Raw genomic sequence first — 16,148 nt, forward strand, 5'->3', positions numbered from 1 at the left:
GGTCTTACCTTCATATACAGCAGGGTTTCTCAATTTTGGTGTAGTTGACATTTGAGCCAGATAAGTCTTTGTTGTGGGGGCTGTCCTATGCATTATAAGCTATTTAGCAGCATCTCTGGTCACGAAGCACTAGAGGCCAACAGCGCTTGCCCCTTCCCATCTCCCCAGTTTTGATGACTCCAGATGTCTCCAGACAGTCATCCTCCAGTGAGAACAGTTGGCATACAGAAAAGAGGAATTGGGTCTGGGAAGTGTGTGTTTAAGGCCATTGGACAGGAGAACCTCAGGTCCAGCTTTTAGGAGGTTATCAAACTGCCTGGGCGTGGTGATTCCCAAAATGCGTGCTCATTTCTGTTGATACTACAGATTCAGATAGCAGGTGAAATGTTCGACATTAAAGCTTTATTTTGGGAAATGACCTGGCCTTAGTTTTATTTTCCTCTCAATGTTGGTCTTTCCATTTGCCAATGGCAGCTGAGTGAAGTTTTACAGTTAATCTTAACTTCTTATGTAATGATGGCATTTTTCTTTTGTTTTGTTTTCCCCTTATTTTTCAGCTCCCTCAGGCACAAAAGGTAAACTTTTCTCTATCACATTCTAGCCATCCCCAGTATTCACAAGTCGTGCATGTCTTCATGGTCTCATGCACTAAACCCTGTTCGTGGCCAGTGAAATGGTTTTCCTCTTACACCTTCAGAAGCCTGAAGTTGGATGGGAACAGAAAGGCCAACAGAGGCAGCTGTCCACTGTCTCCTGGCAAGTTAATCCCACCAAAGAACCCTATAGTGGCCAGTGGTTTGGGGGCAAATCTATGCCCAACCATTTTGCTGAGAATTCTCAAATAATAGGTCAAAAGTAAGTTTGGCACATTCCTTCAAACATAGCATTCCAGGTCTTCCCTGGGATACTTTCCTAGGAAGATAGATAATGTGAATAATTACTACGGCCCATGCACCAAGTTTAGCCAAATCCCTAAAAAGTGCCCTGGGATTTCATTAATTCCAAAATCAACAACTCCTTCTCTTGCCTCATCACCCAAACCACCCAGGGGGCATCAGAGCAGAGTTCTTCCCAATGGCCAGACCCTTTCACTGGTCCTCATGTCTGTCTGAGATGATCTGGTTCACCATCTAGAATGTTCTCTGTCCAGAAAGATTCCATGTGGTTGCAGTGCTGGCTTTGCTGTGTCGTCTCCATGGCATGTCATTGTATCCTAAGGACAGTTATGGCAGAAAACATGTCACGTGATGCCTGCTGCATTGCTCTTCTGTATTTCACTAACACAAGCAAGATTTCCAGAAGACACAGTGATTTCTGGGGGCCAGATGTGGGTTGGTTTTGTTTCAGGAATTGAGGTAGGGCGCCACTCTGAAATTTCAGCAGTACCTCCCAAACACTCCAGTTTGGAGCAGAGATAATTTGGTTTCTCCTCGTTGAGAGACATAGCACAACTGCTCTACAAAAGACAGTCTGTTCAGACCATATGGACAACCAGAGGCCTAGAAATCATTACACAATTACTCAAATATATTTGAGATATTTAAACAAAGAGAGACGTGCTAGTGTGTGACTTGGCTTGTGGAAATGTTTGATTACACTTCAGTGCCATCACAAAAGGACTGAACACTTCATTTAAAGTTAAAGCATTTGAGTAGAGCAGCCGCTTCCAGGGTAAACATATGATCAGAATTCCAGATTATCTGGAAGGCTCAGCATCTATGATAGGTCATGCTTACTTAATTGACCGCATTTGAAATTTCTTTTAAAGAGACTTAACAAATTCAGAGCCTAAAAATGAACTAACCTCAACTTACTGGCATTTATTCATCAAATTTCCACTGATCCATATTCAAAAGCATTTTGTTATAGAAGATTCCTCACGAATTTGAGGTGCCATCAGCGTGGAATTTTAAAACAAAGTTCAGAACAAACCAACACAGAATATGGTAAGAAGAAACGTTGCTGGGGCGTATGATTCTTCACTAGCGCTGAACCCACTACACACTTTCCTTCTGTCATCATAGAGTGCCTCACATCACGTGCCCTGCCAAGGGAAGCATGTTATTGTGATCATATAAAGCTCAGAATTGAGGAAGATTCCTTAATGGCGTCCTCTTCTCCAAAAGATATTGGACGCCCCCCCAGAGCCTTTTTCTGCTGCCTTACATAACAATAACAAGAAATCGCTCTGCCTCCTGTTCCTCACCATAGCTACACGTTGTCTTCTTTCTATTAAAATAGAAAATGGCACTTACCTTAAAAATTATTAAGAACCCTGCAGGAAATGGTTTCAGAACTCTTTGGGGTACTTTTGGGCAATTCAGCTCTGTGGAGAAGGAGTTTAAATATAAACCTCAGGTATCTGGGCTGGAAGGGGAGGGCAGGAGAGCAGAGGCATGCTGCAGATGGAAGTTCTCCTCCCTCAGGGCTGCCAGTCTCAACTGGTTGGTGTGAGCATCCCTGCCCCTCCCACACTTTCTCTTCCTCTCCCCAGTGTTCCCTCAGCGGCACTTGCAGAGCCCTTTACTGGAAGGATGGGGTCTTTACAAGCATCAAGTCTTGTCAAACATGCTGTCTTGTTTCTTGGCCGGCAGAGGAATGTGATGGGCTCCAGCCATCTGGGACCATGAGCAAGTTCCTTTAACCTCTCTAAGCCTTAAGGATTCTTGTTTCTTTAACAAGAATGAGAGATTACTTTCCCAGTTTTCTTATGAGAGTTATTTCTCTTACTTGTGCCTAGCACAGAGCCTGACATATGCTGGACACTCGCACAGTTTAGACTCCCTATGACCCTTTTCTTGTCTTGGCCCCTGATGCTCTAGAGCAGATCAAGGGAACAATTCTACATGATGTGGTGGCCTGGGACCTCTGCAGGGTTTCGTGGTTCTGATTCAAGCCTAATGAATAATCAGGAGATGAAAAAGAGAGCCCAGGAGGTATGGGGTGGAAATCTGTGCGTTACCTGACTGCTCCTTTTACATGGAGTCAGAAGAAATGCTGATTGGGCTTGATGTCCCAACAAAGAAAAGTCTTCCAGGGAGAGTTGTTTTGAGAGATTTCTTCCCAAAGTCTTTGACATTGCCCGTTGATTTCACCCATCCGTGGACATGATTATAATGAGCCCCTTCCAAACCCTAGAGTTTGTTGTTCTGAGGGTAAGAGGGAGGCATCTCCAGCTGTTACGTCTTTAGCCTGCTTTTCATATGAGGTCATGAGCGCATACATTGGACCATATGGTGTCTGCATTTGTGCTGTGTTTTTGTTGGAATCTCTCTTTGTATCATCTGCAACTGTTTTCTCTATAAATATTTTAAATAGTTATATCTCTGTAAACATGCTTATTTTAATCTCGCCGCTGATCTACAATGAAAAATGTCCCTCTCATGTGTAGCACTCATTAATGGTTGCTGTCTATAAGATAAGGCTTTCATGATTCTAATATTTCGAAGGTCTGAACAAAACTTGTTTCCTAGCCCTTTGTGACTATGTTCTAGAACAATGGTTTGAAAAACAATTGTGTTTTGCTTTTTCCTGTGTTTCTTAAGCACCTCTAAGATAATTTCTAGACTATAAATTTCAACCTTTGGTAACTAACTGGTGATACACCTAATCAACATTAAATATTTTCACCAAAGACATAGGCAGTATCCTGAAGTCTTGGTTAAAAACCATGTGGCAATGACCAGATGCCTTCAAGCCACCACAAATCTGTTCTTTTTGGTGGAAATTGAACCACTTTCTCCATTGAACTGATTATCCTTGAAGTCAACGATGAAGAGAGGTCCATATGTGAGAAAGATTTCCCTTTGTTTCCTTACATGGTACATTTGACTTCTACAAAAATATCTGGGTGATCCCATTTTATTATGATAACAAAGCAGAATTACCCAAAGCCATTTGCAAATGTGTATTTGGTAGTCATATGTGGCAAAAAAAATGTCAATTTTTCAAGGTGCATGTTCATTTCAGTAGGTTCTGTCCATAGGAGCTAATCACCAGTTGCTCACTGTGTGATTAACTTACTGTAGAATGGGGTCTTGAATACTTAAAAGGCAGAAATACTCTGGAGAATTCCAAATTTAGCTATGTATGTGGGTTAACTTTCCACACACTGGTTCCCACCCCCTTGCCTTCATTTGTGCTGCCTTCACTCAACTTTGGAGTTTGTCAAAGACCGTTTCTTAGAGTTATTGAAAGTGCTTTATGTCTTGCTGGTGCTGTATTAGTTAATATCAGCCTGAGAATTCTGAGCAGGCATAAACATTTTTCTCAAAACCATAGTTAAAGAAAACCACATCTCTAATCCTGCTTGGAACAGCAATTGATGCATTCAGAGCTGCACAGTGTGGCAAAAGGATCCCTGTTTAATAGCCTGACTGCCTGTTTTTGTTTCCTGTTAGGAATAGCTTAACTTGCTTTCTTGAACAAACACAGCAGGGTTCAAGATCTGTTGTTCTACGCCTGCTGTGATATTCTGTGCTGCTTAACTTGTATGAGGACTCAGGAGTGCATAAATTAGCTTCTTAAATGGAAGTCCATTTTTGTTTTTTGTTTTTTTCCATGATGGAACTGTTTTACTGATTTCGACCCCTAAGTGTAAATGGGATCCTGAACCATTCGTATTTCCTTTGTTTCCTTGTTTATATGCTATCTAGAGGAATAAATGGGAACATTTATTTATTTATCTAAAGCTTTTCTTCCCTTTTTATCTCTCTCTCTCTCTCTCTCTCTCTCTCTCTCTCTCTCTCTCTCTCTCATTCTTTAAGTACAAACTTGTGCAAGTAGAATTTGGCCTGCTTTTATCAGTGTAATCAGATTTCAGCAATTGTGGGGCATTATTTATCATTCTTTGTCTCATTTAACTTGTACACTTTGAAATGTTGAATTAACTGTCATTGAAAAAACAAAATTGAAAACTTGCAAAGCTGCTATTTTCATAGAACTGTAGGTCTAGTGATTGTAGTGTTTCATTACAGTTATATAACCAGCTACATCAATGTAAATGAAGTGCAAAACTGGGGTGATAACTATTTACATTCGGTTCTGGTTTACGACCCATTGGTTTTTAACCTTTACTTGCTTTGTGTGCAAACTATTGTGTCATGTTTTGATAACTCTGTTTCCCTCCTTATCATTTCCTGTTTTGTAGGAATATATATGGGCACCTTTCTTATGCATTCTCAAGCTGGGGCTGCTAAGATTGACTCCACTCAGAGTCTGAAAGATGATAACAGCATAGTGGGCTGTAGCTTAATTTTGCAGATCTATTTTGTGGAAAAAGGCACAGGAAATAGAAACTAGAGCAAGTCTAGTTGCTTGAGCTCTTCCAGTGTGATGGGCTCTGTGGAAATTGGAATTACAGCGTGTTGCTCAACCATAATGATGGTCACAGAGTATGTCTGCAGCAGGCCAGACAAGCTGCTCTGCTGCTGAGGAACAAGGTAAACTTTGCAAGTTTCATACCCACATGAGCCTTGGCCAACCCTTTTCCCATGGCCCTGTCCAACTCTGTGTTTGAGAACATAAATACATGAGTGAAAGACCCTCAGATACAAAGGGTATGGCTTCCTGTTGGTGGGCTGGCTAGCAGAGCAGGTCACAGGGACTCCAACTGAAGCCCTGTGGGGGCCGATGGCGCACCAGGGATGCTGTTTGCAGTTCTCATTTAGAAGAAATAATTTGTTAATTTTAAACAGCCTCATAATGTTTGTCTACCTGTAAATATGAAAAATATTCACGCTTTACCGCATTTTCACATATATTTGACCTTTCGTAACATTTAGGCACTATTGTATAATAAGGAAAATAGCAAGGAAATAACAAGGATTCAATTTCGTTATGAGAAAATAAGTCTGTTTGTTTGTTTAGCGTTTACACTGCTAAGAATGAAAATTGGCAAAAGCTTTCAAGAAAACATTGCTAGTACATATCAAGAACTTTCACATTTGTGTTCTTTGACCTCATAATCCTCTCTTGGAGAATCTAGCCTAAATTGGCCAGTGACTTGCAATTTTATTTATAATGAGGAAAAGAAGAGCCAAAATATTTAGCAATAGGAAAGTGGTTGCAAAAATTACTGAAGTTCCAGAAGATAGAATATTAGGAAGCAATTACAAAATTATGGGCCAAAAAGAGATTTAATAATGTAAGAAAATAAAGTAGTTTTAAAATCAGACTATAACATTTTATGTACTATATGCTTTGTGTGTGTGTGTGTGTGTGTGTGTGTAAGTAAATATACAAACAGACACGCTAAACAATATTGGAAAGAAATGCATAGACCTGTTTAATAGTAGACGCTCCCTAATGGTAGGAGAACAAGTATTTATTTTGTTTTCCTCTTAATACATTTCTGTAGTTTTCTTATCCTATACAATGAGCATGTATTATTGTTATAATTATATTTATAATAATAATAAACTAAATTTATTACTCACAAATACATTAAATGGGTAGACTAACAAGGCTTAGCCTAGCAGCTGTTGGCTGAGCCCAACTCTCCCCAGAAAAAAAACCAAACAAACAAATGGGAAACCCAATCTCAGTTGTGAAAACACACATCCAATTACATTGTTTCTTGGTACAGACAGCTCTAATCATGAGGATGATGGTATATAAATGATGGGCTGTCTCACATGGGACAGATTGTAAAAGTACCTTTGTTTATCAAAACTCTTTCTTTCCTACCAGAAAGAGGTTGTTTTTGGTCTTTATTTAGTCAAAGGCCCAGTCCATGCCAGATGTTTAGAGCAACATTGACTCGAGTCTTGGAAACCCATGGAAATGATGGGTGCATGCTTACACTCTGGGGGTCACCAACCCAACCGCACCTCAGTTGTAGGTGTTGCCTGTCTTATACCTCATTGGCAGGCTGGCTGGAAGGAAGGGCAGCCTTAGGTTAAAAATGAGAAAAATGGAGCTGGTAAAATGGCATTTGCCCGAGTTGCTATTTGGAGAGTGCTGTGACTGCTCAGTCTAGCCCTTTGGGCTGTGCTCATATGACAGAGTGGAGCTACTCCACTCTCGTGGCAGAGTCAAGAGAGCCCAGTAGTGTGAAGGCCAACTTCAGGGTTGAGTGGAGGTGAGGTCCTGCCCTGCCAACTCTCCCTAATAATCTTGGGCCCAGGATGCTATCATCCTAGCCTTGGTTTTCTCATTGTCATAATGGGGCAAAAACATCCTCCTTTCAGGGCTCTCCTGAGAAGTTCATGAGCAGTGCTTGCCGGGGCCCATCTATACCAAGTGCTTGGCTACAGGTATGTTGGCCATGGCAGGAGCATTAATACACTGATAATGCTAATAGCATTACACCTTGTTTAATAGAAACAAAATTGATAAAAATAAAGCAGAAATGGTTTTAAAACACTGATATAATCTGGTGTTCTTAAAAAAAAAAAAGGACTGGGGCCGACTGAGTGGCGCGTTGGTTAACAGCTGGCTTGGGACACCAGCTCTGAGCATCAGGGCCCCGGTTTGGATCCCACATGGGGCCCAGTGACACTGCACCCTCTACAGCTAAGATGGTGAACAACAGCTCGACCTGGAGCTGGGCTGCCATGAGTCGCCGGCGACGGCATAGGCTGCAGTGAATCGGCCATGGGCTGCCATAAGCTACAGTGTGTGGCTGGCAGCCAGCGTGAGCGGCTGGCAGCCAGTGTGAGCTGCCAGGAGCCACCGTGAGCAGCCATGCAGAGGCCAGCGACCGATCTGCCTCACCCGGGAAAAGTGCAATGATAATACCAACATGGGCCAGTGAAGCAACCTCCTCCACAACTAGGCTGAAGAACAAAAGGACAGCAAGTTGTCTGTTCCCCTTCCCCGATTCCCCAACACTGTTTCCCTCCCCCAATTCCCCAATAAAATCTTTAAAAAAAAAGGATAGATATTAGTAAAGACAAAACCTAAGAATTGATTTAAAAATCCTTAATATTTCAATGATATCTAGTCCCAGACTTAATTTTTTTTTTGTTTTTGTTTTGTTTTTAGCTGAGCCATCCTGCTACCTATTGGCAGCTCAGCGGCTGCTCAGCTCGGGCTGGACTTGAACCGCTGTTGCTCAGAGCTCAAACTCTTAAGCGAGCTCTTAACCAACTGAGCCACTCAGCCGGCCCCCAGACTTAATTTTTATTGTCTTAGGGATTCAGAGTCTTCTTTCAAAGATTTTCATTTGTTGAAGATATGTGAATGTTTTCTACTATTTATTTAAAACAAACACAACTATAAAATATGACTCTCTGGAGGTGTTGAAACGTCTTTTCATAACATTGCTAAGATGAAACTGCCTTTTCTTTTGAAAGTCAAAGAAATATCTGAATAAAAGCAATGGAACTTTAAAAATCATTTCTATTACAATTATTCTTAAATCCCCAAAGAATGTGTGTATATATATATATATATATATATATATATATATATATATCCTTCTTCCTTTTATAAGGAAAGGAAAGCAGAGGATTGATAGAAGTTATTTCAAAAACTCCAAATGACTGTGATAGTATGTCATTACTGTCAGCATAACCCACATTAAGCCTGGGGGCTTGAAGGTGAAACAGCACAGGACACCCAATGTTTCTACTCCTTTGCTTCTAGATGCAACATGTAGGTCATTCTTATTGACCCAAAGATGATCTTGAACTCAAAGAGTTGGGTTGCCATTTTGGGGTCTCCTCTGTACTTATTGATGGATTTGGAACACCTGTATCCATCATGTGACACACTAGATATGTTTCCAGAAAAAGTAGTATATGAATCTATACTTTATTGGTCAAGACCCTGGAAGAAAGCATTATTTAAAGGACAACTGCAAGACAGACCTTAATGAAGTAAAGAATTACGCAACCCAGAATGTGTGGACTTCAGTCATAATTGTGTATTTTTTTTAATTTTAATTACTATATTACCTTTAGTACAGAGGAGAGAGGAAGAGAAAGAACAGACAATGAAGAACACTCTTCCAACACAGGGCTCATCAAAATCAATGCAACTCAGTGACTCATTTGAAAACTTATGTCAAAATGAAGTCTAAGTCAAAGTCTATATCAACTCGATGTCAAATCACCATCAGTGGCTTTAATCTGCCTTTATTGCTGCTCACAGGAGGGGATTTTCTGAGTGGCACATGGGAGTAGGTAAGCACCATGAATTACTCGAGAAAACACACACATGCACTATGTACTCAGGCATAGCCTTTCCTTTATTTTTTTGACATATTTTTTTAATACAAACAACTCTAATTTTTATCTGCAAAATTTGTCTGCCTGTATTGTTTGTTTCTTTGTTTTTTAAAGATTTTATTGGGGAATTGGGGGAGGGGAACAGTGCTGGGGAATTGGGGGAAGGGGAACAGACAAGTTGCTGTCGTTTTGTTCTTCAGTCTAGTTGTGGAGGACGTTGCTTCACTGGCCCAAGTTGGCACCATCATTGCGCTCTTCCCGGGCGAGGCAGATCAGTTTCTGGCTTTCTGGACGGCTGCTCACTGCGGCTGCTGGCCACTCACGCTGGCTGCTGGCTATACACAGTAGCCCATGGCAACCCACTGCCACAGGGACTGCAGCCTACTCCGTCGCTGGTGACTCACAGCAACCCAGCTCCAGGTCGAGCTGTTGTTCAGCATCTTAGCTGTGGAGGGCAGTGTCACTGGCCCTCATATGTGGGATCCGAACCGGGGCCCTCTGGCGTCCCAAGCCAGTTCTTAACCATCGCGCCACTCGGCCGGCCCTGCCTGTATTGTTTTTGAATGTTAAAATTGGAAAATTGGTCATTTTAATGAAGCAAATGCCTTTTCAGGTTTCTTTTTACTAAACTCATCACGTATGTGTTGTTCTAGTTCAGTGCCTGATCCTTTTTCCAGTCGTGCTTTAACTAGTCAGACCCCCAATTAATGGATATATATTCATTGCAAACCCAAATGTAGCCTAGTTCCCTGAGAACTGTACAAATGGCTCCATGCGAGCTTCCAGACATCCCATGACAAAGGATTAAACTGAAATGACCCTCTGAGGTAAATTAGAGCCATTGAGCAATTGTGAATAGCAACGCTACTAAGAAGTTCAAAAATAGAAAGTTAAATGTTTATCCCTTCAAATTAACTAGAAGGATTTTCGAAAAAACCCAACCTAGTTTCATGAGGTAGAAAAATTTCAGGCAAAGGACTAATGCCACAGTATGGATTTTCTTTTTCCAGAAATGACTCATGGAATTGAACCACTTGCTGAATCATGAGCCCTGTGCACTTGAATCTGACCCAACCATGTTTGCCCAGGCCTGGGACACATTAGATGGTTTGGAGCCTGGGTGCTTCTGAAGCATCTGTTCCTTCTCCCTTGACCTCAGTCCTCCCCAACAATTTCCTTCCCAGTGTGCACCCTTCCTAACCTCCTTTAACATTGACAATTACAATTATCACCACACCACCTGTTTCCTAAAGCACATTGTTTAACTACTTAAAGCCATGATGTCCTCTCCTGGGATAAATGAGAAACAGTTTTCTATATTTATGTAATTTGAATGGAGGAATGGATGAAGTTCTAATTTGGTAGAGCAGTGCATAGATTTCAAAGAAGCTGAGGAACCTCTCTCCCCAAGCCTAGAATGGTCCTTATGAGATCAAATCATAATTGACAGATGTGACGGGCACTGTACTAGGTGTTTTACATCTATAATTCTTGTTAATCCTCCCAAGAACTCTGGGGGATATTCCTGTTTTAGGGATAATTTGCTTGGCTGCCTCTCTCACCACACTCAAAGCTCCTTATGGCAAAACATGGCATTTGTCTTATCCCCCAAATGGGAAGCTGACTACAGCGTGATTAGGACAGGGGCTTCAGATCAGGTGGGCCAAGGCTCAAATCCCCACCCTGATGCCTTCTGTGACCAGAAGAAAAGGTACATTGCCCCTTTATCTGCAATTTCTTCACGTGTAAGATGGGAGTAGACACTTTGGAAGGTCTGTGTCAGGGTTAAATAATACTATATAAATATAACACATTCAAAGCAATGTTTAGTAATAGCAAGCCATGTTTGGAAATAGATATGGATGGATGGATGGATGGATGGATGAATGGATGGATGGATGGATGATGGATGGATGGATAGATAAAAATGACTAAAGAAGTTTGAATAACCTGCTCTGGGATGTTAATTCAGGTCTATTTGATTCTATAGCTCATTTCTCCTCTCTGAGGAAGTCACAGCATTCAGCTAAGCTGTCAAAAAAATAAGTCCTCTTCCTTTACCTCTGTGACATCTGCTGGGCATCATGAATCTTCTGCCCCTATTGGCAACAACAGCATGTGGGCACCAGCTTCTCAGATCCCTCTTCCAGTCTAAGTCTGACCACATTGGCACAAGCCCAATACATAAAGGTACTAAGTGAAGGAGCAAGTAGAGGCCACACACCAGAAAAGGGACAGCGCTAGTCTCAGTGTCTGAATTCTGGTACCAATTCTCTGTGACTCCTTTTCCTCTCTGGGCCTCATTTATAAAATAAATAAAAGGATGGGATTGGATAAATTCATTCCAGGATTGTTTGCTGAGTGCTTCTTATGTACCAGCTCTATGCTAAATGCTATAGATAAAAAGAGGAGGCACTCCCAGCTCCTGCCCCTGGAGCTCACAGGCTCGACAGAATCCCCCACTTTCCCTCCAGCCACAGTGTTTGGTGACTCTGCTGTAGTAACAGTTTGCACAGATTTGCCCCTAGATGGTATCTTAGGTTGTAGAGTAAATATGATTATCTTTGTAGTGAAGTTGGAGAGCATCTGGTTCCGATTTCCACTTCGTTAGGGAAGGTTTTATGGAGGAAGCGGCATTTCAGGGGGTCTTTAAACAAGGGGAAGCCTTTGTCTCAGGGCCCTGAAGCTCTGACAGTTGGCTGTGTTTTCAGGCATCGACCTGAGAGGTGGCTAAACCACGTTTGTGAAAATATAAATGTTTGGCCATGATCGGGGTGGGGGGTCAGTGATGTGTCATAGCTCATCATGAATATTGCCCAAAACCTAATGCCCCAGGATAATTCTCATTCTCATTTCAGAGAATTCTTGAAATAAGCGTGTTCTATCCTAATACACAAACAGAAGTTTCCTAAGATGGCTTTCAGATATTTTCATCTGTAATATTCTGTCACCCATGGCTTTACTTATATATGGGTCCTTGGTCAAAGACAACATCCTCCTCTATCTAGATGTTTACTCACAAAGCGTATTCCCCTGCTTAAGGACTGACAAGGTAGAAATACTGAGGGAAAAGGAAACAACGTAAACATTTTCCTGAATAATAACAACTTTATTAGAAGAAAGTTGTTTTGAGATCCTCATGCAGATGTTCCAACTTATCCAGCTTTATCATCATCCACAGCATTGTCTTCAGATTGTTAAAAAGGGAAAGATTAAAAACAAACTGAACAATTTAGTTCCTACAAGATTCAGTTGAAGTGCAGAGGGAACTCTGTTTACTTTTGTATTAAAACAATTTAAAAGGCAGTGAATTGCATAAGGGTCTCAAAATCTCAGGTGCAAGTATTAGTGATTCAGTAAGAAGAGGAAATATCTTTGCTGAAAGCGAAATGCCATTTATATATTATACTCCGGGACTGGTGACTACAATTTATCAAGACAATCAAAAGCAAAACAAGGGGAAATGTCATTTGGAAGGTTTATTTTTCATATTTTCATTCTTATTCACCACTGCTACCTTGTTAATGCCTTATATTACTTAGGATTCAGGCACCTTGCAAAAAATGTTGAAAAATGCCAGTGCAAAATGGGAATCTAAATCATGATTGTTGTTTGTAATTTGTCTAGGTTTTGAAAGATACAGTTTATCTGAGTAGTATTATAAAAGACAGACAATTCATATTGCTTACATTGAAAGAACCAGCTCTTCAATTAAAAATAATAATGCCTGCTTTTTCTAAATCTCTTGCTATAAAGAACATCCAAATTATTGATAATCAAATGTAATCTGTTTAACCAAGAATATAAAAACTTTACAGTGATAGCATTTTCATGTGAAAGTGTTACAATAGTTCTTTCTGATCTTTATGCAAAAAGGGATTTTTAAAAAATAATTACTATCATCATTTATTTTGAGGCATTAGTATTCATTGCAAGCATATACTTTTGCATGGTTTTATTGATAAAATGCCTTCTGTAGATGAGAATTTATAGGAATGTTCTTATTATTAAACACTTCAACCATACAGAAAAGAGATAAATAAAAAAACAATGAGATACACACACACACACACACACACACACACACACACATACACACACACAGCAGCAGCAGCCAGTGGCGATTCGGAAGTCTTTTGACTTTATCATTGATATGTTATTCTTTCTTTCCCTTCTCATTTTTACATATGCATACATGTGTAAAGCCTCTTGTTTAAAACTGGCCACTATTGAAACGGCCAGCAAATGTCATGATTATCACCAATAGCTGTGAAAATCTAAATGAGAGTAAAATTCACAGGGTCAGGTAATGTTAACATTAGCCAAGCAGACAATGGTGATAACACTGGGCTCCCTTTCAGGCAGAAAACGCATCAATGGGATTTACTTTCCATGTTTCAGTGGTTTTCACATGTGTTTGTCCCTAAAGAGTGCCTATATCTCCACCAGGGTGCGTCCCCAGAGAAAAGGTCCTTCTGCATACACCCAGTACAAAAAGTTAAGACAGATCGAGTGTGGTTCTTACTAGATTATTTTTCCTGATACCTCCTTCCAGTATTGAGGATAAGGGATGTTGCAATGGCGGAAGGGGTGGGAGATATGGGGGAAGGGAAGGAGGTGGTTATTGAAAGGGGTAGGCACAGAGGACTTTTCTAGTCTGGGGATAGGAGGGAAGGCCTGGGGATTTTTTGGTGGAGGGTCTCTGCCTAGCCACATATTCTGCTCATGTCCCCTTTCCCATATCTGTGTGTTGCCCCATTTTCACCAATGCTTTCACCAACTAATGTGTACTGTGTCAGTCTCACGACTTTGTACTATTGACTCTCCCCTTGCCATGGAGTGTGAAAACTGGGCGACATAGGTGCCATCTGTTTCCACCCTGTGCCCACTGCCCCTGGCATGTGATACACAGAGAATGGCCTTTGGGGATTCCCAGGTGATTGGTATACTTAAGCTTGTGGAGACAGGAGAGAATGCCAAGGGGTCGGTTCCCTTCTATTCAAGCTGCATGTGAGAAAGTGCAAGAAATAAAGAATCTCTCCTTTCCTGCATTCCCTGTCACATTCTCAGATCCTGCATGCCCTAAAGAATCAGTGGTACTTCTTTCAAAATGTTTCATCTGCTATTGAAAGATATGCACAGCTGTGTTTTTCCACCTTGTAGTATTATTTTTTTCCTATCAAAGCAAAGGTTATTGACAGAACTAAGAGGTAAACAGCCTGTCTTTGCTTCCACTGGAGGGGAACTAAGTGACACTGCAGCCATTTAAATACATTTTTATTAGTAAGGCTATACTCTGAAAACGGCTTATCTCCCAGGACCTCGTGCCTGCAATTGACCCCCAACTGCTACTAGAAGGTGGAGTGTCTTTTCACGGAGTGCAAGTTAGTGTTCACCCCAGGTGTTAGAAGGAAGACAGCCGTGTACTCACAAATTATGTTATATATAATACATATAATACATACACAAATATACATATATAAAATATTTATTATGTTATGCATTTATATGATGTACTCTACTAAAGTAGTCAATTATGTTGATCAACTTTAATAAGAAAATAAAAACAAATGTAAGAGGAGCAAAGTATAGAAGAAATATGATCTTTGAGGACAGTTGGCCCTTGTCCTGGGGTTAGAGCCCGCCTCTTCCTGAGCTGAGTTCCCCCTTAATGCCCAGCCTTCTCTTGGAGCCCAAGCCTCCCTGGCTAAGCACATCTGGTCGGAGGCTCTGCTGAAAACCACCTGGTAGCCCGCGAGTGGGCTGACAGGCTTACCTCGCTCAAATGCCTTCTCAGGGCCTGGCATCCAGCTCGCCTCCGTCCTCTGGGGCTTGGCCCTCACCCTCAGGAGCCTCCAGTGGCAGGACAAACAGAGGATCCTGCCACTGGCCCTGGCAAGCTCACTCCAAATGGAGATGTGAAGAAGCCGTCATAACGGGTGCCATTCAAAGGTGGCAGCACTGTAGCCACAACTAGCCCCAGTCTGACGGGGTCTGCTGGGGCACCGGTAGTGCTTCCAGCTGGGCTCCCTTCCTGCTCTCTTTCCCTGCATTTTCTTGTATCTCTGCCCCAGTGCAGCCCAAAGAAGACTGGTTCTGCGACTTCTTGCTCAGGCTTTTTTTTTTTCCCAAAGAAGGCAAGCTTCTATTTGTTACGAAGGTTTTACACAAAGTTCTAATGATGGTTTTTTATGCAACCCTAAGGAGTTACCATTGCCCCAAATTACTATCTATTGCCATGCAGTATTTGGGTACCTTGGGGATACCTAAATTTCCTCCATGTAGGAAGGACACACAACAACCTTAGGGATGTTGGGGCCATTTTCCCTTTGGCCTTTCTGGCCTCAGCTATGTCTCCCTGTGTGGGTTGTTCATGGCACTCGGGACCACCTCCATGGGTATCTAGAGCCACCTACATCATTATGGCCGATACTGACACTTGAACAAGTCAGAACTCTTCTGTTGTAAGAGTTGCAAATCTAATCTATGCTCATTTGGGAAAAGCAAAAAATCACTGCCTCAATTAACTCAATAATAGGGAAAAAAAAACATGGGTAGAGGTGATCTTAGGGACGAAGGCATCTAGGGACTGGTACGGCACCCTCCCTCCCTCACTCTTTCTCTTCCTCTGTCTCTCCCTCTCCTTGTGCCTCATCTCACTCACACACACACACACACACACACACACACACACACACATACACACACACCCCTTTCCTGCTATCTCTTGGTTGACTTTATTTTCCCAGTCACCACTCTGTGGGGAGGGACATGGTTGTCAGCCTTACATTCTTATAACCATCCACAAAGGAGAACAGAGAGTTTTTCCTATTTGCTCCAGGTAGGAGAAAAGAAAGAAAAAACCCAGGTAGTCTATTTTGAATCACGTGCCAACAGTGTGGTCTGGGCAGGATGGGTGCACACATGCGTGCGTGCGTGGTCTGTGTGTGTGTGTGTGTGTGTGTGTGTGTGTGT

The 16,148-nt window shown here is 41.7% G+C and overlaps 1 protein-coding gene across 1 annotated transcript in view; it reads left to right on the plus strand.

The window, feature by feature from the left end:
• LOC109389079 (voltage-dependent calcium channel subunit alpha-2/delta-3) overlaps positions 1-16,148 on the plus strand; it is a gene marked incomplete at its 5' end in the record, with an annotated part of 298,701 nt that overhangs the window by 58,025 nt on the left and 224,528 nt on the right. The window contains one exon of the mRNA XM_019654329.1: positions 558-575. Coding sequence (XP_019509874.1) covers positions 558-575 — 18 coding nt within the window. The remainder of the gene's footprint in view (positions 1-557; positions 576-16,148) is intronic.

This window comes from Hipposideros armiger, unplaced genomic scaffold (genome assembly GCF_001890085.2).
Source record: "Hipposideros armiger isolate ML-2016 unplaced genomic scaffold, ASM189008v1 scaffold_220, whole genome shotgun sequence".
Lineage (NCBI taxonomy): Eukaryota > Metazoa > Chordata > Mammalia > Chiroptera > Hipposideridae > Hipposideros > Hipposideros armiger.